This window comes from Perna viridis, chromosome 5 (assembly GCF_037379345.1).
Source record: "Perna viridis isolate PV_CMFRI_1.1 ecotype Kerala chromosome 5, ASM3737934v1, whole genome shotgun sequence".
In the NCBI taxonomy this organism is placed as follows: domain Eukaryota; kingdom Metazoa; phylum Mollusca; class Bivalvia; order Mytilida; family Mytilidae; genus Perna; species Perna viridis.
The window spans coordinates 376,027-402,873 of NC_142449.1; the positions used below are offsets into that span (position 1 = coordinate 376,027).

The window sequence follows — 26,847 nt, forward strand, 5'->3', positions numbered from 1 at the left end:
TAATACAGCCCCAGAGTATTTCCACAACTCGGTGTTAATACAGCCCCAGAGTATTTCCACAACTCGGTGTTAACACAGCCACTTGGTCATACCACAACTCGGTGTTAATACAGCCCCAGAGTATTTCCACAACTCGGTGTTAATACAGCCCCAGAGTATTTCCAAATCTCGGTGTTAACACATCCCCTTGGTCATACCACAACTCAGTTTTAACACAACCCCTTGGTCATACCACAAATCGGTGGTAACATATCCTTCTAGTTTGATATTTTATCCTCATATTTGTCACAAAGTAAGCTACTGGACATGTCATGCTATGTTTATAGATAAAAGGAAAGATATAAAATCTAGTTTAATGTATTTGTGTTAAAAGTTGTATGAATACTTGAAATGCCTATATTAATCGAATAAGGGTAACTACAAAATTACCGAACACTTATCCGATCAGTAATCAAGTCAAGTTCAATTTGAATATGATGAAATATATATTACATCATCGGAGTAGCTGGTAGCAATGGCAGGTATAATAATGACAAAAAACTTAAACTGCAATGAATTTTATTTAATTTGTGTTTCCACCCACCTAACAACGATTCGTATTAAAACTCGTAATTTTGACTGACTTTTGGAGAATAAATATGAATTTGTAAATGGGTGCTTACTCGACGCTTACTATCGTTTAACGGAGAATTAAATCAGGATATTCAACAATATATCACGGATGTGTTTAAGTATATACTAATTATGATACTTTTGTGTGGTAAAAATTCTTCCTTGTAAACTGTATATTTGATAAATAAATAAGATATCATTAAACAAAGTACATAGTACACTTAAATGATAATAGTTAATACAATGAACTATAAAAGTTATTTAGGTTGATGATGGCGCATCGTCTTGAAAAAAATATCACAGATGATTATTTGACTTGTACGATATGTTTCGGCACATTCAAAGATCCGAGAAAACTATCTTGTGGACATTCGTTTTGTTTCCTATGTTTATTAGATTATGCAAAACCAAGGGATAAAGTTCTTGATTGTCCAATTTGTAGAAGAAATATAGACAGACCAGACGAGACAAATTCTGTCCATGACTGGATCAACAGCATACCGCAGGACAATTTATTAGAAGCAATAGTGTCTGCAGTAAACAAACATACTAATAAAGAAAATCGAAATCTTACAGACGAACAAAGAAACACGACCGTCCCGAGTTTCTGTAAGGAACACGGTCAAAACTATGACCAGATCTGTCTTACCCACTTAAAAATGATATGTGTCGACTGTGTTGAGCACAACAATTGCGAATGCTCTAAAAATACTGACGTCGAATCTTTGATATCTTCAAAGTTAACAATGATAGACTCCCAAATCGTCTCCCAGCTGACAGAATTGGCACAAGTAGAACAAAGAGGCTTATTGTCTTTGTCTTCATACAACAAGCAAAAAACAGATGCAACGAAGTTAATTGAGAGTATTCGCAAACAATTTCAAGAGTTCTCTACAGAAGTGTTAAATGGTCTTAAAAGTGAGACCGAAGTGTTGGATTGGCCAGAAATAAACATTAAGTCGTCATTAAAGAAATTAAGGATGCAGAGATCATGCCTGGAACAAATCAGAACTGATGCGGGTAGCATCAAGGAAGGAGATGAAATACTTGTAAAGCTGGAAGCATTTAAACACTTTCACGAAAATGCGAAACACATTCTAGAGGAACGACCGAACGATTCATTTAGTGTAAGTGATTATCAATTGACAGTGGTAGAAAACCAAGACTTTTTATCTCTTATTGAAAAATGTCACACTCCAGTAAATATAGACATCTCCAGTAACGAAAACTTTAGGGCAGACTTCGAGATATTAGCTTCAGAATTAACTCACTTATCAGAAAATTCAGAAAAGTTGAATTACCGCAGACAGATTTCTGTGTACAATGATACAACTCGGTTGTGCTCATTTTCAGGAGTATGTGTGTTAGAAACATCGATTGTAGTTATTGATCAATTCAGTAATACTTGCTTTAAAATCTCTTTTGACGGAACGGTCCTGGGACAATTGAAGGTAAAAGAACCATATCAAGCTTGTAGATATGAAGATGATAAAATTGCTATCACCTGTTGGGATAAAAGCTGCATACATTTATTGCAAAGTAACCCCCAACTCGTTCTAACCGGCACACTTCTGACCACGAAACATTATCTCGGCATTAGCAATGCTGGTAATAGTAGATTTCTGGTTACCTCAAAGGATTCTTCGGTCGATTTCATTTCTGCAACTGGAGAGATCATATTATCAGTAAGCCAACAAAAATCAAGAACAATTTTGAATAAGATTTTTGGAAGAGTTTCAATTCCCAATAAAGCAATATTGAAAGATGAATCTGTTATCATATGTGATTCAGTAAAGAAAACCCTCACAAGAATGGACCTTAATGGGTCCATCCTTTGGCAGATTTTTATTCCGCGATTAACAAGCATCACTTGTGGATCGGACGACATATATTGCACAATATCGCGTCATAACAAGTTGATAGCAGTATCTTTTGATGGACAGATAAAGGACGAGTGTTTCTTAAACGTCAGAAGTCCTTGGGCAATTGATATTAAACGGGATAGAATCGTCCTTACAGAGGATGCACCATCTGGACAACTTCATTTAATAGACCTCAAATTACTTTAAATGCAAACATAACGTTAATCGTTATTTCCCATACTTTAGTGTGTTAAAATATATTGAAACAGGCATAAAGTAGCCTTTGTATACTAATAACATAGTGATAACATAATACATATAACAAGATTTTCACTTTGTTCTTGAATGTTGGAAATAAAATAACCAATGAGTGTTCTTCTGGCCAACTACAACTTTACAAAAAGGTACACATAGAGTTTTAGTTTTCTACAGATACTAGAACATTTCACTTGATTAACTAGAATATGAATGTAAATCGTTTATGTATCGCTGTGCTCAAATTTGGCCATGTGCTTGGATTCGATGTCTGAATTACTCACTGTAGCGAATCGAATCAAGAAGATTAATGTAAAAAGTGAAGAAAAGAATAACAAAATAACACACAAAACAATATAACCACTAACAATATTAACCCTAATGACATCAGGTACTCCGGATCGGTAAGCATGTCTTCCTCCTCCATTCGTCACATTAGGTTAGTATAATTCGGTTACAGTCAATCATCATGCGGAAGTGCATGTGTCCTTTGATCCTCATACTGGTTACTAGTCTGATTACCTCTTACCCAGCAGCCCTCTTTTACTGACATGTACTCCTCTGGTTCAATCCTTTTACCCTGCAACCCTCTTTTTACTGACATCTATAGCTCGGGTTCAATCATCTCTCACTGCATCCCTCTTTTAACTGACATGTGTACATCGGATTCTATCATCTTACCAAGCATCCCTCTTTTACTGAAATGTATACTTCAGGTAAAATTCTCTTAAACTACAGCCCTTTTTAGCTACATGTACACTTCGGGTTCAATGCCTTTACCATGCAGCCATCTTTATAGTGACTTGTAGTCGGGTTTAATGCTTTTAATCTGCAGTCCTCTTTATAGTTACATGTACATCTTGGGTTCAATGTTTTTATACTGCAGCCCTCTTTATAGGGTTTCATGCTAAGTGTTCCAGATAAATCTCTATTGGACCGAAATTCCTCTTTTCAACCAAAATTACAACATGTGTATAAAAACACCAAAATATCTAAAATAAAATTAAACATGGCATATGTGTAACCCAAAAGAGTGAGGACTAGTATCATTTTTTCTTAAGTAGCAGTCTTTGTAAGAATCATGCAAATTCTGTTTTATGTGATACATCTCCAAGAAATCTACACATTTTTACTTTTGTTATTAAGTGGTTTTTTTGGTCTATATGATGAAATGTAAGATCATTCAATCCAATCTGCCTTCTCTTAGGTCTAACTAACCACGTCCGGGTCAAACGGCAAACGGTCACTCCCTTTGTAGTAACAAAACACACTGTACGTAGACCTATGCTTTGTAAGTGAATTATTTGTGTGTGTTCTGAATAAAAGTAGTCAAAATAAAGCCAAGAAATAATGTTTACTTAAGAATTTAAAAAAAGAACGTTTGTTTTCAATTCCAAGCAAAAACAATATTTAAAATGATTTGCGCGGATAAAAAATATTTTCATTACTGAAATTGTCAATAGTCAATAGTCAATTGTGTCGTAAGAAATGTTTGATTGGATGAAAAATATCACTGTAGACTTATTATATCTTAGTATATATCTTATAATTTATACATTGTAGATTTTATCATATTATGTTACAAAGTACGTTGGATTTGATTTTTGATAAAATATTTTTATCTGACGTAAATTGTTTACAACGACTTTGATTAATAATAATTTCCGTTTACTACATGGTGACCTCACATATCCCCATTACATATATTTCTTACAAAAAATTTCAAAATGTATTTACACAAATCAATGGCTACTTATCATGAGGATTTGTTTGTTTCTTGTGTAAACATTTTCTTCATCTATGGTAAGATTGTCGCTTTAGCTGGAATAATTCCAACGCAAAACTAGTTCTTGCGTTTTGCGACATTAGTCTAACTTTACCAAACTCCTAAAACTGAAAAGGAAATTTGTTTTTTATTTCATTCTCTGATTCAAAGAAATCAAAGATTAACATTTGAGAACTATACTAGCTTTGTAAAAAAAAACAAACATAACTAGAATCATTATAATATGTTTCACCAGATTTCATGATTATCGACTTTCAATAAAATACATTTTATATAAATCAATGTTCTTCGTTTATAATAATTGAATCCTCATTTATTCAGCATGTCAATTTACACATAAACAAAACAAAAACAAAAACAAAACAAAACAAACAAACCAACCAACAAAAAAAAATGGATATGTGGTCTGTAATTGGTTCTGAATTATAAATGATAAATTCACTTTTATTCATAATTCCAAAACAGTGACATACCAGCCCTAGTTGGTTGTTGCACTTCCGAGAAAAAAATTCATAGATTGTGTATCAAATTAGCACTTTGCGGTGTAATCACTCTTGATTTGATTTGATTTAAGTGTGCGATGTATATGTGTATGATGTTCTTAAGAAATGTATTTCAAAATACAGAAACGACTATCGATATGTAAAACTATAGTATATCTATACTGAAACTAAAGCATCGTTTGTTCAGTGGGTTTTTCGACAACATGAATCACGTTTGCTATAGACTGTGTTTGAACTTTATATGGCTTGGTACTTAAATCATTGTCTAAATCTCAATAATGAAGTAATGAGATACTAAGTTAGAATACAGTCATTAGACCCAACACCCTTCAGGAGGTCAAACAGCTAGGAAGGGAAAACCATTTGATGATCGAAGTTTATCAGAAATATGTAACTTTTAAGTGGCCTAGGAGGAAATCTTTTTTCTTATACCACCCTTGTCAAAACAAATGAAACAAGTACTATTGCTGCTAAAACGGATGTAAGTTTACCCAGCATTTTGCGAATTTCGAACAGCTTCCGCAGCTCGTAAGTAGTTCATATAAACTTTTGTTAGTAAGTCGATGAAGCAAGTCTTAAAATATATTACAAATAAAATGTGTGGGTAATGTGGGCGAAATTTACGAAAGTTTTTTTTTAAATATGTGTTGAAATTATCACTTGTTCGTTAATATGTTAGGGTACAGTACACAGTGTCAAGTGCTTAGTTACCTACTTACATATATTTGACTATTGTATTACATGCCGTTATATCTTTCTGGTGTATATGTTTACTAGCTCATGCTCTTCCAATATAGTAGGCGACATTCCAACAATCAACGCAGAAGATGGCAGTGATATTTCTTATCAATGTCGCGTCAACGGCAAAGGGAATTCTGAGGTATTAAAAATAAAAAGAAATAAAAAGAGGACCCTGCAATGATTTTTAAAATTTTGTTGATTGATAATACACTTGGCTATCTTAAAATAGGTTTGTTTTTTTAATACTGTAACTGGCGTGTTTTGTTGTTTTATTGTATAGATCAAGAGTATGTCATTCAAGTATATTCTCTAAAGATTAGATTGTTTCATCTATTTCAGATTCAGTGGTGGAATGTCAGTGCCAAATTGAGTATTGCATTAGGCCTTAATCTACAAGATGGCGCACCACGTAACAAATATCATGTAGAAGAAATGTCAAACTCCCTTAACGAAACCGTTAGTACCTTAAGTGTTCGGTCTATCGACGTACCCGATGAAGGAATGTATCGATGTGTTTTGATAATTCCGGGAAAATTCTATCCAGCATGGCCAAACAGTTCAGGTTTTTGGAAAATCATAGGTACGATTATTAAACGTAGAAATAGTTGATCACTTACATTTTTATTTGTCGGTATAAACAATTTCCCTAAAGACAAAGGGATTATCTTACATCTAAAATTATGTTTCAATATAACTGAAATTAGCCCTTTCAATGTTGACACTGCGTCCTTAAAAGCGGTAACGTAGTTGACAAGCTACAATGACTATAGCCTAGCTGGACAAGTGGTCTAGGGCGCTGGACTTTGTGCTGCCATAGATGTCACAGCGGTACGAGTTTAAGTCCCGCGGGAAAAAAATTGCCTTGCAAATTTGACAGTTCTAACATCGTTAGGAACTTTTCAAATCCTTCTATGCATACATTATCTTCCTTGTATCAATTTTATCCGATGGAGCAGTGTAGCGAATAGAGTCGTCACATTGTGAGACGTTTGTATAATATTGATTTGTTGTGACATGCATCATTAATTTGACCATCTATATTACATAATAACACCTAGATGAGCTTTTCCGTACTATCATACATCGTGTACTAAGTTACAGCCCTAAATTAAATCTACGAGGAGGAATGACCTGTCATATTTGCGAAACAAATTTTTGGTCGTTCCCTCTGCGGGACTCGAACTCGTACTGCTGTGACATCTATGGCAACATTGCCTGCACGAAGTCCAGCGCCCAAGACCACTCACTGACCGGGTCATTCCTTCTCGTAGGATTAATCAAGGACTGTAACAGGATTAATCTAGGACTGTAACTTAGTACATGATGTGTGGTAGTCAAATTAACGGTACATGTCACAATAAATCTATATTATACAAACGTCTCAGAACGTTAAGACTCTATTCGCTACACTGCTCCACCGGATCACGCTTAGTTCTTCTAATGATTACGTACTAGTTTATTAAATTCTCCTGATAAAAACGCATATTCTCCTAACGATCATATACACTCAATACTTTCAACGATCTCGTATATTTCGTTCTTCTTACGATTACACTTAGTTCTCTTAACAATTACGTCTAGTTTGTTCTTCTTGCTATCTCATATACTTAATTACATCTAACGATCACTTATACTTAGTTCTTGGTCATGCCTTGTTTTACATTTTTGGGGAACTGGGTGTTTTCTTTAAATAGCCGAAAATCAAATTCTATGGTAATATTGATGCTGCAACATATTCTTACCACTGAACTTGTTAAAAAATATGAACACGTCAATATTGATAGTAACACAATTCATAACTGAGAAAAAACAGTTTAGTGGAGTCAGAGTTGCTCATTTACTTTTGTGTCTTTATATATATTGTTTTGGTTATTCTATTTGTTGTGTGTTTCTGTTTTCCCATGCTGGTCTTTGCCCCTGGATTGCGTTCTTTTGATTTCCGATACAATCTTGATAATTCTTTTACATTATGTTTATGAATGTAAGACTGTAATGAATAGAATATAGTATAAAATATAATTACATCTGAAAAATGTATACGTATAAACGTATAATGTGAGATGCCACAATGCCATGACTAATTTAATACAGTCAAGTAATTTTGAATAATTTCAGGTAGCATACTTAATCGGTCTTCAGTCAGCATAGAACCGAACGATCGTACAAGACTTTCCACGATAGAACAAACATCAGAAGAACAACTTACTGGTCGTAACCATGGTAACACATCATTATCCATACTCAGCAATTACATTGTTATATCAATGTCACTGATTTCATGCTTTTGGTTTTAATATGATATTCTTAACACCAAAATTTTCTCTGTTATGTTCATATTTGTAACTGTCTTATAATTATCTTTGTATTTAAGTGTCACATATGCTCTGCTAAAGGCACTTTGATTAGAATAAATACATTATATTATATTATTTTCTATTCTATTCTATTCTATTCAATAAAGAAAACATTTTTTTCTTACAAAATGTTTTTTCATAGAATCGTAATACAACTATTGGAGCTCTTTTTTCATTCGTTCAATTTAAAAATTTGAAAATATTTCCAAGAGTTTGTATGTATTATAGAAATGGATCTGCAGGAGAAAATTTTTGTCAAAGATTTATAAAACTTAAACGAACTATACAATGATTTGAGATTCAAGATATTTTTTTCTACCATTTGAGTTCAATTTTAAGGAATACAAATTACAGGTAATTTCAGCTATTTTCGTTACATAAATTGCGTAAATAATTATAACTAACTTTTACAAGGTAAAGTCAATAATGATAATTCACATGACTAAGGCATGATTAAAGACATGATAAGTAAATAAAAGGATGCTTTTATTTAATCCAGAAATATCGATTTCTAAAGATTTCAATATCTGAAGTACTAATGATTAAATAGAAAAGGGGCATTAAAGAAACATTTAGTTATACCTTGACACGCAATGGTGAAAAAGAGGATATCAACATATTTAGAGCTTTTTTTGAACATTGATCCTGTATTATATGGTACTCAAGTGTGCAAAGTTTTTCAAGGATTTTTTTATTGAACAAAAAGTAGCACCGGGAAGTAGCATTTATATCACAGATCCAGTGTTCATTTTAATTACTCTCCTACTATTCTAAGCTAAGCTATATATGGAATTTAAATCGTTTCCAAAGATGCATCAACATTTAAAGTTCCTCAGATGAACAAACTGAAAATGGTTTCTCCCTATAGCATATCTTCCATTGTTCTCAATTAAGTTCGTAAAGATTAGGAAGATATTGACCGTAACGTAAAACACATCCAATCCTTCAATGATTCAGTATAACTTACGATACCATATGCTACAACTTAATCACATATGTTCCATCCCTCAGAATGCTGCTTCGAGCTTTTATTAAATTACAGCATCATTTATTCAAATTAAGACTATTTATGAAATAATGAAAAGGACATTGTTAGGGATACGTTGGTGTATTGACCTTTTACTCCCACAATTTCATATGGTACATTATTTACTTAAATTCACTGTCATGACATTTGTCTAAGGATTAAACTAAATCAGAATGAATTGTATCTAATTTGACCTACGAAAGAGTAATCAAGGGAACCAAGGTTATAGCGGTAATCAAAAGAATGTAATCCAGGGACAAAGACCAGACATGGAAAACAGACATACACAACAAAGAACATAAAGTAACTAAAATCATACATACAAAGTAACAGAAGTAAATGAGCAACTCGGACTCCAGTAAAAACTGGGAGAATGGACCAGATGCACCGGTAGGGTAAGCGTCCTCTGCTTTTCTAGAAACACCCACCGAGTTGAAAAATTAATTGAAACAATTGTTTCTTCTCTGAAACATGTATCCACTGAGAGTTTTAAATCGGCTTTATTCAAGCAACCATAGTTGTTGCACAGTTCATCGTAATTGATCATACTTTCGTTTAGAATTAAATTGAATCTCATGGCACACAAGAGAGTCCGAGACCTTGGGTAAAAATATAGCGTCATCAGACCTATTTAATACCGCTCACGAATGGTGTTCTTATCAATTTCATCATTATAAATTTGTTTATATTGTCTCCCTAATATAAATGTGGACTGATTTTAACTATATTATGATTAATATCTATAAACCTCCACATCTAAACAAGAGTGTATAAACCTTGTTCATAGACGGTAGCCTTCTAATTATGCTATGTTGAGCAGAATGTCATTTTCTGAAAATTAAAGAAAACCGACGAGCATATAAAACATTGGGAATCTTTCAAATAAACGCGAAATTCATCATTAATATAAGAAATTTTAATAACTTATAGAGAACGAAGTCCTCATGACGATATTTAATGCGAAATAAAGTCATAGCTTGGAAGTGCTGAGAGCCTGATTTCCATCTGACGGGAACTCACGTCTTTCGGTATTTTCGTATCTTCTTCACTAAGAAGCGATTATTTTATGGACTTCAATAATTATTTCAATTCAATTTTCGTTTCCGATGGCTTCAGTCAGAAACGCTTAGTTATACCAGTCTCACTAAATAGCGATAATAAGAGTCCTTTTACAGATTACACCTACATGCCTCATATTAAATAAGCACTTACATAATTTTAAACAAACAAAGTATGAAGCAGGTATAATCTGTAAGAGGACGAAGTGTAAAGCTTGAGTGGCCTTATCAATGACGACCTAAGTTCTGAGTTTTACAATATGTTGATCAGATACGAAAATTGCTTACTCTGCATTCCATTTGTTTTTCACATTCGGAACTATTTGGCTATTTCGTCTGCACAAAACCCATTTATCCTGGCAAGTTCCACTGAATATAGCTTCATGTCAAACTGAAATCAACTTATAGTGCTTCTTATATTGTATATCAAATTCGTATTCTGTTAATAGCAGTAACACGATGAATGATATGTATTAAAATTTTCATAAATGAAAAGAAAAATGGAAGAAAAACTAATAAACTGATATTTTTAAAGCGAATACGATGCCATAGTTTGTAAGAGATTTAAATGAGATCGAAAGTAATGACACAACGCTCATTCTATGACCTGATTGACGGCCCATCGACCTACAATTTTTGGCATTTGCATTTTAAAATGGATCACAGCATTGAGATGCGAAATAGTTGCTTAATAATTTTGCATAGTTGCTGTAGAAAAATATACGACAAAGAAAGGGGAAACGAAATTGTAAATAACGGACATAAGTTGTTTATGTTATTTATCCGTTGAGACAAAATAAAAACACTAACCACAGAGCGAAATAGTCCAGGCTATTTCAATCTGATGATGCGATAGAAATTTTTGTGAATTTTAGGAATTCCTGCTGAACTATTAAGTTATTTTTAAGGTTGTTAAAATAATTTATAAATGCAACCTTCATTTAGAACATTGCCAGACTTTTTCCTTGGTCAGCAGTTTAGCTCCTCAGAGAAACAGGAGAATTGTCACGTTCTGCCATGTTCAAACCTGAGGGACGATTAGACTTTCTGATTTCAATAATATGTTTACTAAGAATTATTGTAATTTCAAGCTTTATAACGTCATTATCATTATTAGATAAATCCAAACGGAATCATTAATTTTAGCGTTATCAGGAGTTACTGAAGGTCAAGTCAATCATTGGTCAGAAAGGTGGTAATATAAAAACCTACTTTGTCATAAACAATTCACAGATTCAGACCAACCAAAGGAGTCAGGAGAACTCTCCGTGGTTAAGGTAAGAACTAACAACTACTAAGGACATTAAGTACAGTGGATACTGGTCACACTTTTCGGTACTAAAACACAAATTGTAAACACAGCGTTTTGTTGGATTTTCAAAGGAACAGATTAACTGTAATACATTCTCTTTATAATGACATCCCAACAAACAAATAATTCAGAATGTTAAACATTCATAAATGGATTAAATTAGTGAGTCTCTAATATAAAACTATTTGGTAATTTCTTTAAAGAAAGGCCATGCAATAATTTGGAATTCGTATTGTGAATGTATATACTTGAAGCATTGTTTTAATTTTCAGCCTTGAGGGGCGAAACAAATACAGGTTACACATGGTTTTCCCATTTTTTTGAAAAGTTTATACATCTTACAAAGGTGTATGTATCAAAACACCTTTGTGTTATTCGTCTGTAAAAAAAATCATGGTTCATATAAATTAGTATTATTCATGATTAAGCGTAACAGCTGATACTCGGTGACAGAGAAAAATGAATGATCAAATATAGTACCATTAATTCGTTAAACTTTGGGTAATAAGTGTGAAAAATAAAAAGAAGTTCTGATTAAAATCAACTTCCATTCAGCTTGCCAATTACTGTAATGTCTTTGGTAATAAATGATACTGCCTTAATCCTTAATGCACAAAAATAAATTGTATAAGTCACGAAACAACCCAAATATAGTACCATAACGAAAATGAATATGTACATGTAATATCTAATGAACCCAATAGATTCCGTTGCTTGTATGAAAGTATTTTACCGGTTTTTGATAGAGTATGCACTTTTGTTTAGGACTTATAGTTTCGGTATGAGTGAATTGGTATCAATTACATTAAATAAACCTGATCATTTGTGATCAGCCACTACTAATCTAGTGAAAGACATAAAATGTAAGCAGATCAGATCATTGCGAAATCTGGACTCACGAAAAGCGAATAGATCGCGAATCTAAAAGATTTGTAAAATGGTTGTTTTTTTTTTCAGTACGAATACTATCTCTGCAATTGCTATGCGTCTTCAGTTAAATGCATAATTATGTAAATAGTAAATAGTATAGTCAAAAGAATAATCAAGGAACTCAAGAGCTGAAATCAGATGAATATCTTCCAAGGCAAAAATTCGAATAAGTTTTTTTCTACTTTCTTTAATACTTTCTCAAATCTTGCTCAGTTTTATTCATACCGTTGATATACCGGTATATAAAGCAACTAAATTTGTGAATCAAATATATAGTCAATTTGTGTTCATTATTATGGTATTAAAATAACTTTACATTGTACAAATTTTTGAACTCCCTGCTGGATATCAAGAAATCCAAGTTCTACATGTTATAATGAGTAATGTATTTAGGTTCTATGATAAGAAGATAACATACAAACGGCGTGGCCGAGCTTCTGTGTGGCTAAATAACTAATTGGCGTAAAAAATAAAAATATATTAACAATAAAAATTGTTGTATTTTATCCAAAAGAATGGTATACACCGTCCCAACTAGTCCGTTAGAATGGCCCATATCATTCGATCTAGTTAGGTAGAAAGGCCCACACAAACCTGATTTGAACTGATAAAATAACATCAAACATCAGACCTGGGTTGATAGAATGGTCCAATTCATCCGAGCTGGTTCACACCACCAGGTCTCAATCGATAGAATGGTCTAAACCTGGACTATTTGAATAGCCAACAGTCCGATTTGGACTGTAAGAATGGCACTTTATTAGCTACCAATTATCTACCGATCAGTCCATATATGTATGGGAGTAGTAGATGAAAACCTTTTTTATCGAATTTTGTTACAACCTTTCTGGAATAATGATATCTATCTTTGGTTTAAGTTGTTCAACATTTTTTTTGTTTTTTTTTGTTGTTTTTTTTTTTTTTGTTTTGTTTTTTGTTTTTTGTTTTTGTTTTTTTGTTTTTTTTGGGGGGGCATCTATTAATATTGGTTCCTGTATGATGAATTATGTTTCAGACTTTTTCTTCCCAGTAAGTTTTTAAGTTTTAACCTTGTATCACTTCAGTATGATCAATTTACTGCATTATTAGTATTGTTGAAATACAATTTTGTAGTCAATCTCAAAGACATTTGACTCAATTTATTTTCTTCATTTGTTCTTAGTGTTCAAAGGGTACAATTGAAGATTTTTATTTAAAATTGACTTTTATGATCGAATAGAAAATATAACATTCAACAATATATTGCAACCTATTTTTGTAATAATTATTGAGTTGTTGACCTCATTATTTGACCTTGATTTGAATGATTAATATGATTGAAGAGGTCATTACAGTTAGTATGGGGGAGAGACGATTAATGTCAGTACCGACAGAATTGCCATTAATGACCGTAGTTTGATCAAAATCGCCACCTAGGGATAATTGTATTTAATATGTCTCCATAAAAACGAAGATTCGTTTCGTCCTTAATATCCAGTGAGGTTTAATCAAGGTCCATGGTCAAGCAATTTCTAAAATTGCATGGACTGTTTTGATTTCAATTTATTCATTATTTATTAAATTTTCTAAGCCTGACATTCTTATTTTGTCTATGAAAATTGGTTTTGAGTTCGACAAAATCACTAATAATTAAATAAATATTCGACAAAAAGTTTATCAGAATTCATCTTTATCAAATGTGCTTCATTATTTCGGTTCGCTTATCATTTAAGGGGCAATCCAACATATAAGGGAAAACAGTAAATCGTTTTATTTTGTGACACTCTGATATCAAACTCAAAGTATCTTAGTGATCAAAAGTTTTGTTGATGAAGCAACTATATGTTCATTGAAATTATTTCCATGAACATGTGGTTTAAATTTCTTGAAATTTATAAATTTTGCTTTTTTTTTACCAAGTTACAACAATGAATAAAATTCCAAGAAATTGAAATGATCCAAATAAATTTTAGAGATGATGTAAGGTACCCTCCTTAAACAACCAACAGGTAGATAATACGTTTTCTTCTATTTTCGTCCAAATTTTTTGTTTTGAAAATAGGCAAAAAATATACCGAAGCATCATAGCAATAGAAGCGATCATAATTCAAGTATTTGGCCAAAACATGAAAACAGGATACAGTCATTATCTACACAGTGCAGCTCTCAGAATAAGGTTTATAATTACATATAAAAACTGGAAAAATGGAAAAGTTTTCAAAAAAGAAAAAAAACAAAGGACTTGCAATATTAACTCCCACAAATTACTTGGAGTGATATCAAGTGCTTCGTAAGGAAAAGAATGCCCTGCTCCTCCAGAAGCAACCTTCAGATTGCAAGTGAGTAAAATTAGGATTAAAAATCAAATTATGATGACGATGGTAAATCTTTTATACTGATGACATATGCGAAGGCTGAACATACTCCAGGCGTGTTAATTTATTTGACAGCATTCCTGCTTTAAAAAGAAAGTCTGTGTGAAGATCATTTTGAAATTGATACACCATAGGCTTGTGATTTTGGTATATTACCATTAATGGGAAAGGGGAGGTTTACAGTAAGAAAGTCTTTATAAACACATTGAATGGCATTTTAACGACACTAAATACATCACTTGTAAATTGACCTATATATGCCGTAATATATCATAATGTACCAGCAATATGAGCTTCTTCTAGAAGACCTGTGGGCTGCCAACGGTTTACAAAGACCTGTGGGCTCTAGTTGCCAACGATTTACAAAGACCTGTGGGCTCTAGTTGCCAACGATTTACAAGACCTGTGGGCTCTAGTTGCCAACGATTTAAAAGACCTGTGGGCTCTAGTTGCCAACGATTTACAAAGACTTATCTTAAAAGTTGGCATTTCATTTTCATTGCCAAGCGCGACATATTTAAAGAAGAAAATAGGGATTAATAGAGAAGGTACCATATTATTTCAGGGGAAATATGAAAAGGTGACAATTGCTGAATAACACTAAAGGTTAACTTGTTTTAAAAGTCAAAAAGAGAGATTTTGAAATCTAATTTTCCCGTCGAACAGATTTCATGTCCTCGACTAAACATAATAATGATAGAATCTCGTGTTTCATTTGTTGTAAATCCGGTGCGACGATATGATTATGGCGTTACAAGCAAATACAGAACACATTGCTTCCTGCTACGGTTCAATAATTAATTAAGAATGTCTGGTTTACAATTTGTAATCTATTTTATAAAAATCCTTTCTTTTTAGCAATATACATGAACACGTGTCAAATTGTACCTTATCAAGTTTGATATTATTTATTACATTGTCAAATACTTTTTAAACTAACATATATTTTAAATTTCAAACCATTTCAACACTTTTTAACGGAATAAATTAACTTCTTTTTATTTTACTACTTACGTTACAATATTCTCTGTTATTAAAAGGTTCTTATGACCACGCGATTTTAAGAATTAGCTTGAAGTCATACTTCTTTGTATATTATCTACATGTCCTTATATATCTATATTAAAAGAAGTGTTACCAAAAACCAAAGTTACGGAACGAGAATATATCGCGTCTGTCCTATGGTTTGGTTATAAAAAATTGCTATCATTACACATTTTTTTTCAATATAGGTTAGCTGTTAACACAAAGATTTATTGCCCACATATAAGAGTTCTACAGTCATCACCATGACCCGATTTAGTATCTCTTACGTATATGACCAATATCATTCTGTTATTGATATTTTTCCACTTCCATTAGACTTCAACAAGCGGCATGGCTAGTGTTATTTCTTTCTGAGCTCCTCAGTTCATGGCTTGTGTTATTTCTTTCTGAGCTCCTCAGTTCATGGCTTGTGTTATTTCTTCCTGAGCTCCTCACTTCATGGCTAGTTAGTGTACTTTCTTCCAAGGATCATCAGTTTATGGCAAGTGTTCTTTCTTCCGGAACTTCTCAGTTCATGGTGAGTGTTGTTTTCTTCCTGAGTTCCTCAGTTCATGGATAGTGTTCTTTGTTCCTGAGCTCCCCTATTTTGAGTTGTATTCGTGCTGCTCGATTTTCTGCATGATCATTAAGGATTGTGCGATTTGTTCTTTATGCGTTTTCATTTTAGTGTTCCTGACGTTATTTGTCAATGGACCTCTCCTCGTTTATTTGAAAAGCCCTTAAAACACTGACGCTTAATCTAGTTGAACTAATCGGTGATGGATTTGGCCTCCTTTTTCGATATGTTTGGTTTTGAGTATCTTGTTTACTTTTGAATCTTTGACTTCATGGGTATTTGGTTTCAATGCTGTTGAAGAGATGCCTTAAAAAGTTATCAAGGGAACCAAGACTCTAGCGAAAATCAAAATAATGTAATACAGGAACAAAGACCAGACGTGGAAAACAGACACATACAACAAAGAACATAAAATAACCAAAATAATACACACAAAGTAATTAAAGTAAATGAGGAACTCGGATTCTACTAAAAATTGGAAGCATGGACCAGATGCACCGATAAGGTAAGCGTCCTCTACTTTTCTAGAAACACATGTGCATCCTACCGAAATTTGCAATATTTATATGATAAATACTTTTTAATTTCGAAATTATGGCATTCATGCTACTTCTTAAAATGTCGATTTCAAGTTTACACATTTTATTTTCTGACATTTTTAGCCATAATTTGTTTTATTAGTATCATGTATACAACGGTAGCGCTTTCTTTATCAATATGTTTTCTTTTAATTAATAAAGAATATTTCCACTTTTATTAATTATTACCAATTTTCCTATTTTTCCCCATGCAACATGTTGTTATTAAAACAATGGAAAATGTCGTAAATTAGCATTTGAAAAAATGTAATTAGGGAAAAGTTCATAATCTGTTCAAACATTGCTGGTTATTTTTATGTATAAGGCTATAGTTTTACTAGCATGCGCGATAATCCAGTTTTATCCCTGTATAAAGAGATGGTTTGATACATTGTTTCAAAGAAAGTGCTATTTCTGTGAAAGGTAGGTTGTTAATTGACTCTATTTAATACTTAGTTTTGTGCAAAATCCGTGTTTTAGTTTTTCAAAAATCATATTAAAATCTCCATGTGTATCATTTGTAGATTTAGACTAATTTTCTATATACTCCAAATTAAAATTAGATTTTTTTAATTTTACATAAAAACAGGGATGCGGTATAGTTCTGGGCATCCTTATTTATTAAGCAAATACAGTCATTATTTTAGATATGATATCGAGATCATAAACCCATCACATAGAAATATGTAAAATGAATAATATTCACATAGTTACTACATTTATATCTTCTGTATTAGATAAAAAAAAAAGAATTTGCAAACCACTTAATCTTTTACTAGGTTTCAAACTTAAGGTTTATTAAGAAAACTAAGTCAGTCAGAGAAGTAAACATTGTATCCATTTCTTTATATAATTTATATGATAGGTACTTTTATTTCTTAAAAAAAAATGATTGAATCAAATCTACGATTATATGAAAGTTAAGACTTATTTTTTTTAATATGTATTAAGTTTAATAGTTTTTTTTATAAATGTTATTGGCTAGGTTTTAAAAGAATAATTATGTAAATTGTTTTGGCACCAGAATATTTTTCTATTTGTAGAGAGCAAGGGATTGTTTTTAAACATTAGAAAGATCTTGCATTGACAGTTTTAAACATGATTAAAACATTTTCTTCTGATGCTTTTTCATCAAATAGAATTTTGTCATTATTCTTTAGCTTACAATTATTCAATAATCATAGATCACACGGTATGATTTTGTTTATGTTTTGTTGGAACAGCTTATCTCTGAATATGTCAGTATTCTAGGTGAAACGTAAAATTGTATGATATATAATATAAAAAATGCGTTTTTTTCTACTTTTGCCACATTATTCAAAACTCTTTTTTTTCAGGCAGAAGACAAATCATGTCAAAGATACTGTCTTTAACGGTCATAACTTTACTGGGACTATCTGTGGTCTCCAGTCTCCCCCATTCGAGAGGCTTGCCTTTGAGATTGGGTCAACATCTCAGATCCAATCGAGGATTACCGAGTCAAGTCCAACATTTTGACAAAGACAACAATACGGCTTTCGACAGAGAGGAGCTCGCAAACTATTTCAAGGACGTTTTTGATAATGACAAATACATTTCCCAGAATGTTGCCGAAGTATTTTTTGTTTTGGACAGAAACAATGATGGAAAAATAGATGCTAGTGGTGAGTTTATACTGTTAAATTGTAAAAATAAATTTACAGAAGACTCGAAGATTTTAGGCATACATCAGTTACAGGTTTGCACCAAAACTCCCCTTTTGTTAAGGTTATTGTTAATCGAAATTAAGACATTCGAAAATATATATATATATATATATATATATATATATATATATATATATATATATATATATATATATATATATATATATATATATATATATACTAATTCAATGGATCATTTCAAGCACACTGTATAAAAATGTTTCTTTTGAATGTCAATATGTAATCGGATTTGAGAGTTAACTAAACACAATTTGGAATATCAAATGATACTCAAGATATAAAATCCACTTATCCCTATACACTACTACATACTTATCTGTTGTATTCCTGGTCCGTTCCCCTTTTTTTTGCATTCTTTTTCAAAACATTGTGTGTATTGTGTTATTTACAATTTGATAAGTTGATTTTCCTTTTTTCCGACTAAGTGTTTACACTTTGTTTTTACTTTACAGCAGTTGTATTTTCATAAAACTGTAAAATATACTCAAATTATACTGTTTTCAATCGATCAATTAACATGATTTGTTATATTTTTATTGCATGATATTTCTATTTTAAACATCTAAATTTGATTTCTTTTTTTCAGAAATTGAACCATTGTTGAACCTGAAAAAATAGATACAACCGAAAAGACATCAATACTCATATCATTATGACATATTTGTTTGCCATTACTTCCATAAAATGTTTTTTTCTATGTATAATCTTAATTTTCTCAATATGTCACGTGATTAAGGTGCGCCTCGGATAATAATTTCAAAGATATCCATGCAATACTGAAAACAAAACACATAAATCAATCTTATATTATCTTTAACAATGCTGAAAATAGTATAAATTGTCATCAAACAACAAATATCATTATATCTCCATTAACAGGGTAAGATTCCTACGTGTGATCTTACTTCCCAATATCTAATGATGTCATCTAGCAGTCATTTTAGAAACGTTTGACTAATGCTTGTAAAATGTTAAATTGAGATAAGATGGTAGTCTGATAGACATCGATCTAAAAGGGAATGTCCGATTTACTCAATTTTTTTATATATAAAACATTCCAATACAATAAATATTATGTTGTTCAATTAGGTTTTAACTTCAGACATTCTGCTTCTCGGAACAGCCTCGCATTTTCCCACAGTTCTTAGCCTCATCCGTATATCAGTTTTATGTCATGTCAGTGAACTGCTATTGTATATGTAGTAGCATATAAATACTATGCGCAGTTACTGACATAGGCCTGATAAATCTAATTCCGTCATATTACAGACTTTCACATTATATCATTATTCAAACAAAAAGCATAAAGCGGTTTGAAATAATATGACACGTTTGAACGGGATTTTTATTATATATTCTTTTTTTTACATTACTCATTAAGTTCAAACTCAATCTTACACTACGAAACCTATGAACTTTTCGTTGTACAATTGTAACTGGCAAAATGATATCACAAAAACATAAGAAAAAACATAATCGTGCTATATCAGCAAAATACCGTGATTAATGTGAGGGAAAGCAGGGAATCAATACATTTTAAAACATTTAAACTTAAACTCGTGTTAACTACAAAAAAACTGTTATCACTAAACTGATTCACCACTCCCTATTGGGTATAATGACTGTAAAATGCTATTCAGTGTTGTAGGAGAAGCATTCACTAGTAACGCATGTCCTTATATTCATAAATGAAAAGATAAGAAGATTAGAGATGGGTACCATTCTGTCTAACAGGAGTACGGAAGGACGGACACCCCTATCACTATCTACCCCTGAATTGATGATGAAATTTAGTAAAGCTTTTGATAACATAATGACATCGAAAACCTTGCAACTATAAAAAAAAAGATTAGCTGTTGCACACGAGCAAATCGGGGGAGATGTAATATAAAAAAAATATGGAGGTACCAGGGGAAGTTAATGTCCAAAAACCAATTATTACCGATAAAAATGTAAACTCTGTAGTAATAAATTCTAACATTGAGTTTCCCTTGAGTGCCTTTGCAGAATTCTGTAATATGCTCACTTTACAAGTGTATGAATCTAGCAAGCTTTTATTCTAATCAACTAAAATAAAACAAATGTCTAGTGATGAGATGGGACGGACACGATAAAGTGTTTTTGAAAGAAAACTGATTGGATGGTAATGTGCCTACATGAGCAGGTAGTCTGATTACATTTGTTCGAATTATGTGCTACCGAAAATTGCAGTATATGTCACAACCTCTGTTTATAGGGGGTTGATAGAAGTAAACTCTAATCTCTAGGGTTCTATGCTTTATTGCCAATAAATGTTAATGCCCTATAAAATACAGTTATATTCAATACACAGCACATGATAAATAATAGCATCTTGCACATAAAGATAACATAAAAATTAACCATGTGTGTGAATGTATATTTTAGTACATTTACATATCATAGAAAAAATGTAACATTTGAGTAAATTTAATTTACGGCTTCATCAATCTGCTTGTGAAGCATAAACCAACTAGCTAAATGTGTAGTTTGACTCCATTTGACTCCATATTCAAATGTAGCAAATTATAAGAAAATGGTAAATTATCTAATCCAACATATTAAAGAGCAAAACAACAGCATTAGAGTATAAGCGATTTAGTGCATACAATAAGCGTAAAAAAAACATAGCAAAGCAAATACATAAGTAAAGCAAAAACTCAAGAATACAAAACACTTAGCCTACCTCACATATCGTGCAAGAGGCACATTTGTAAATGGTCACAGGAATAGTAAGTCTCCAGTACTACTGTATTGTACCTGAAGTATCAAAAATCACTTATTGTATTTATAATTTAAAACAATTACTTTATGACCACAGTGTGTGATCGATTTAAAGACTTACACTTTTACTTTCGAGCGGTCCACTCAAACTGTTAAATGAATCAATCATTAATCGCTATTATTTAAGCATAGTAAAATAACATTACAGATTTGTGTGTTTAGGTAAATTATTATCAAAGTTACACAATCAATCAATCATTCATACCGGACTTTCATTCGATGTAAAAATGTTAATTTCAAGACCATTAACATGCACAATTAATCTAGGAATGTTAAAGAAACTAACCTTAGTAATAGTTAAGTTGAAATCAGATGCGTATACAAGTTGAGTTGATAAGAATATAGGTTGCTAGATTCGGATGAACATAAAAACCAACATGTCCGTTCAGACACTTAGGTAAGAGTGTTCAAATGAAAAAGGAATTAACCCGCGACAATTGCCAACCAATAGATGACAAGAAAAGAAGTGCGTACTAATCAAGCATGAAAAAGAATATAGAAGATTACGACTAGATTCCAATACAATCACCAGTTCCCCAAAGCTCGTCTGTCAATCGGTTCAAGTCAAATAGTAAAACATAATACACATTCATACAAGTCAAATATTTTATTACACAATACATAAAATATTCATATAAAACAACATTGCATACTATTACAAACTCCCCCCAGCCGTGAAATGACGACCCGTCATTTCTTCTGACCCGCTGATGTCTTTATGATATCCAAGATGGTACGTGCTGTTTCAGCATACCTTGGAACAAATCTGTATCAGCCAAAGATGTTGAACACTGGATTTTCTGGCACCAATCCGTACTTCCTGTAGACTTGGAAAGTTTGTATTTTCCAGAGGTCATCCAACTGGGTGGTTGTCTAGTGCGTGTTGATCGACGGATTCTCAGAGAAGACATCGAAGATTCATCAGAAAGCTCCTCCTGTTGTTCGCTGTCTGTCTCTTGTGAAAGCCTCCCTCTACTATGATCACTGGCATCCGACTCTGTCCCAGGAACCTCATTGGATTGATCCAACTCATCCTCCTGAAAACGGGCGTCCCCTTCAGGTCGCGATCCAGTTCCATCAGCAGCGTCTCTTACAACCTGATTTGGTGTATCCTCCAGCTGAGATGTTTCTGCAGTAACTGTTGTCACTGTCATCCTCATCTGTTGGTTCCAATACCACGACTTCAACTAAGTCTTCATCAGACGATTCTTGGTGCTCTGTCGATCTAGTCACCCTTGGTGCAGGTTTCGGTTTTGGCTTCTTGCCATATCTTGGCTTTGGTACCGGTCGAGTAGGCTCAATCAAGTGTCCCACTGGTAGCAGCTGATTTCTGTGCAGTCTTCGCTTTCGACCCTCTCCATTCTCCTTCTGGACTATGAAAACTGGGATGTCTGTGTTTGGCTGATCTAGGACGATGTACGGGTCCTGTTCCCATTTATCCGCCAGCTTATGTTTTCCCTCGAATGCAAGAATCCTAACTAGTACAAGGTCTCCAGTAGTGACGGATGCTCCCTTGATCTTGGTGTCATACTGCTTCTTTTGATGTTGTTGAGACTTCTTTGACGCTTCTGCTGCAAGTTGATGAGCATACTTAAGTCGGTTCCGAAGATCCTCAACGTAGTTTGATCCAGTACCGCTCCTCCTAAGACCAAAAGCAACATCCACTGGTAACCTCGACTCCCGTCCAAACATAAAGTAGTATGGTGAAAAACCGGTGGACTCATGCCTTGTGCAGTTGTATGCATGAACAAGTGGTCCCATATACGCCATCCAGTTTTTCTTCTTGTCTGGTTCAAGGGTTCCAAGCATGTTCTGGAGAGTCTGGTTGAATCTTTCACACATACCATTACCCTGTCATACTGCAAAGTTCCTTGATAATCTTCGACTCGAAGTTTGCACCTTGATCGGAGTGAGTACGGTCAGGAATTCCATAGTGACCAATGAAATGTTGGTAGAAGGCCTCAGCTGTTGTCCTTGATGTCTGGTTTTTGGTGGGAATGGCCTGTGCGTACCTGGTAAAATGGTCTGTAATGACAAGCACATGTTGCTGTCCTCCTTTGGATGGCTCCAAAGTCAGATAATCCATGCATACCAGTTGTAGCGGTGACATTGTCTCGATGTTGACTAGTGGCGCCACCTGGTTAGTGCGGGTTTTTCTGCGAATACATCTTCCGCACCTGGTTATCCAATCAGCAACATCCTTGGTCATACCAGACCAATAGAACCTGTCTCTAAGCAACGACAAGGAGCGGTCCCTTCCTGGATGTCCCATGTCATTGTGTAGCGCTTCCAAAATAGTGTTAACGTGAACTGCTGGTAGTACGAGCTGCTGCTTAACTTCATCGTTGATTGTAACCTGGCGATATAATATTCCGTCGTCAATTCTAAGGTGATTGTACTCTCGCTTCAGTGTACTGTCTCCTTTTTCTGGTACTAGGTTATTTTATATGATTTCTATCCAGTGTTGTATCGTTGTATCCTGTCTTTGTGCTTTCTTCCAGTCAATGATATCAGATGTAAGTGTTCCATTCTGTTCATCATCATCCCTGAGTATACCTGGTGCCACAGCCACATTCAGCAAAGGGTGCGGTAGTAGTTGAATTACATATGGCTTTAACTGAGTCGCAACTGATGCTGACTTCCTCTTGTTGTGGACATCTGCTAAAAGCATCAGCCGCAGTGTTGGTCTTCCCTGGCCGGTACTTGATGTCAAAGTCGAAGGTTGCAAGGTCCACAAGCCATCGGTGACCGGTAGCATCCAGTTTGGCGGTGGTTAGAACATATGTCAGTGGGTTGTTATCAGTGATGATGGTGAAGTGCTGTCCATAGAGGTAATCTTTGAATTTGTCCGTGACCGCCCACTTCAAAGCCAAGAATTCCAGTTTGTGGGCTGGGTAGTTCTGCTCCGCTTTCGTCAATCCTCTACTGGCGTAACATATTACTTTCTTTTGTCCATCTTGAATCTGATGCAATATTGCCCCAAGTCCAATACTACTGGCATCTGTATAAAGCTCAAATGGACATTCAGGTTGCTGGTAGCTGAGTACTGGTGCTGATGTTAAGAGCTCCTTCAACTTTTTGAATGCTGCCTCCTCTCTATCTCCCCAATGCCAGTCGCTAGGTGGTTTCTTCTTTCTATTACCCTTCTTGCCTGTTATTCTGGGCTATTTCTAGGGTGTTGATAGAAGTAAACTCTAATCTCTAGGGTTCTATGCTTTATTGCCAATAAATGTTAATGCCCTATAAAATACAGTTATATATACATGGCTGATGGAATACTCTCGGGAACATATAGCCATTGCATCGACCGAGTGATTTCCAAATACAATAGATACCAATCGTATAGAAATAGCATATTTCGGTATGCTGCACACGTATACATGAGTAACCTCTCATATCAAATACTAGGAAGTTCCATATCCAAAAATGAAAATAAAGTAAATACAATGAGTACAAAAAACTAAAAATATCGACAAAGATGTCTAAATCAAGTACCGATAAGTTTTACCGAGGTGTGTCAAAGGAGTTACATTACTTAATACAAAGAAAGAGGCCTCCGTGCTTCAGAGATTTAGGAAATATACGGTTAAGAAGAGTTGTATTGACTTTTTCTGGAAAACCTTCAGTCCTTATTGTCAATTTTTTCGTTAGATTTTGTTCTTATAAATTTTTAGTAAATGCTCCCAGTTTTTACTGCAGTCCGCGTTGCTCATTTACTTTTGTTGCCTGTACGTATTATTTCGGTTATTTTTTGTTCTTTGTTGTGTGTGTATGACGTTTCCCTGTCTTGTCTTTGTCCTTGGATAACATTCTTGTGATGTCCGCTAGAATCTCGGTTCCCTTGTAATTGATTACTCTTTGGTATCAAATCATAATAAAAAAAAAAAACATTGTTACCAAATTAAAATAGAAGGTAATAGAAAACTTGCGAATTGCTGACGATGAATCAATTACAGAAAACTGGCTAACTGCTGATGATGAATCCAACAACTGGTGAGAAGTGTAAGATGATTGATTGTTGATCGAGAAAGTTTAATTAATCAACCATACCCTGTTTTGCACATGTCGTTGTGTCGGATTTCTATTGTGCTGCTTCACGAAAAGAATAACCCGCGGATAAACATTTCACCACACTCTGAATAATTATCACGACTCCTAGCCAACCAGTTTTTAATCAGTGCTTTGCGGAGAAACAGTGACTACCACATTTAGTCTTTAGTATGACTCGGGGTGATTGAACCCACGACCTTCGCACTCGTTACCAATGCCACAACAAAACCATCGAGTAGGCTTAATGCAAGTCAAAACCGTTAAACAGATAATAAAGAGTAGAACTGAAACGACAATATATTTACACTGTTGCCCATTGTGATGTATTGTTTCTAATAAATAAACACATTAACACTTTGCTATTTAATAGACACTAACAAATAAGTTATTGCAGTATGTATCGTGAATAATTGATGTTGTAGACTTAATACAAATTATTTTGGCATAATCATTCGTTCGTCTTCATATCGCGAGTTAAGTTAATTGTTGTACTTCGCTACGAACCTTTTTGTTTGTTTATTCGGTACTTGTTACTTAAATTGGATATGTAATAGAGATATAAAGAAGTGCTATTGATTAGGCGAAGGGAGAGCGATATCTTTTACAAATCAACACCATTTCATTGCTTCTGTTACCGGTACTGTTGTCCAGAATTCTAATCAAGACTGAAGACCTTTTGGTGGTCTCTGAAAGTATTTAGGTTATACCCAAGAGTATTTGTTGCGTTTCTTCATATCCGTTCTTTTTTTTCTATGTTAAGGAAAGTGGATTAGTCGTTTTTGGTTTGTATTGGATACGTTCAGCATTAACAAACGGATTCCATGACCTACACTTTTCCAAATACTGATGTTGTGAACAGTTGATGCTATAGAGTTCGGACATCAGATCAAATATTGTCGATTAAACTCTGCTTTGGCTTTACAATCAGCACAAGAATTCAGGAAGAATCACAATATTTACATAAAATTGAAAGTAAATATCATATTATACAAACTACTGTATTTTATTAAAATGATAATTTGACACTCGATAATATTTATTGTAAAAGTCTGGCATGGAAATCAGTTTGCATTTATGTTTGTCCCTATTATTTCAATCAAATGTGCGCTTGCAACTTCTCATTTTACTTTGACGAACTTTAACTTGGTAAAGATTCTTCGTACTTTGTAAAAAATAATTATAAAATACAAAAACTGCCAATACTAATTTCGATATGCTGTACTAGTGATTCAAGGAGTAACCTCTCATCAGCAAAAATATGATCAAATATAAAGGAAGATCTCAATCCATAAATAAATCGAATTCAAGAAGCAC

The 26,847-nt window shown here is 33.5% G+C and overlaps 2 protein-coding genes and 1 long non-coding RNA gene across 4 annotated transcripts; 2 read left to right on the plus strand and 1 right to left on the minus strand.

Moving 5' to 3' along the window:
• The first annotated feature begins 534 nt into the window (after nucleotides 1–534).
• LOC148615501 (uncharacterized) lies at nucleotides 535–2,860 on the plus strand. Its single transcript, XM_088581753.1, has one exon. It carries the CDS (start codon nucleotides 882–884, stop codon nucleotides 2,679–2,681), a length of 1,800 nt encoding a protein of 599 aa, XP_088437879.1. The 5' UTR covers nucleotides 535–881; the 3' UTR covers nucleotides 2,682–2,860.
• Nucleotides 2,861–4,076: 1,216 nt separating this feature from the next.
• On the plus strand, nucleotides 4,077–19,378 carry LOC148615502 (uncharacterized). 2 transcript variants are annotated; one of them, XM_088581755.1, is made up of 5 exons: nucleotides 4,077–4,532; nucleotides 6,099–6,339; nucleotides 7,875–7,979; nucleotides 18,313–18,618; nucleotides 19,268–19,378. In XM_088581755.1, exons 1-5 carry the CDS (start codon nucleotides 4,530–4,532, stop codon nucleotides 19,297–19,299), a joined length of 687 nt encoding a protein of 228 aa, XP_088437881.1. In that variant the 5' UTR covers nucleotides 4,077–4,529; the 3' UTR covers nucleotides 19,300–19,378. The 2 variants fall into 2 exon arrangements, with proteins under 2 accessions (XP_088437881.1, XP_088437880.1); XM_088581754.1 differs by lacking the exon at nucleotides 4,077–4,532 and adding an exon at nucleotides 5,670–5,898.
• A 1,537-nt stretch (nucleotides 19,379–20,915) lies between these two features.
• LOC148615503 (uncharacterized) lies at nucleotides 20,916–21,851 on the minus strand. Its single transcript, XR_015921890.1, has 3 exons — nucleotides 21,770–21,851; nucleotides 21,386–21,459; nucleotides 20,916–20,983 (listed from the first exon to the last, which is right to left on the minus strand). It is a non-coding gene; the product is annotated as an uncharacterized LOC148615503 (long non-coding RNA).
• Between the last annotated feature and the right edge of the window lie 4,996 nt (nucleotides 21,852–26,847).

Coding starts and splice junctions, on each gene's coding strand:
- LOC148615501 (XM_088581753.1), top strand. CDS start 882: ATGATGGCGCATCGTCTTGAAAAAAATATCACAGATGATTATTTGACT.
- LOC148615502 (XM_088581754.1), top strand. CDS start 5,785: ATGTTTACTAGCTCATGCTCTTCCAATATAGTAGGCGACATTCCAACA. Junction 5,899..6,098: donor ACGGCAAAGGGAATTCTGAG/GTATTAAAAATA, acceptor CATCTATTTCAG/ATTCAGTGGTGGAATGTCAG. Junction 6,340..7,874: donor AGGTTTTTGGAAAATCATAG/GTACGATTATTA, acceptor GAATAATTTCAG/GTAGCATACTTAATCGGTCT.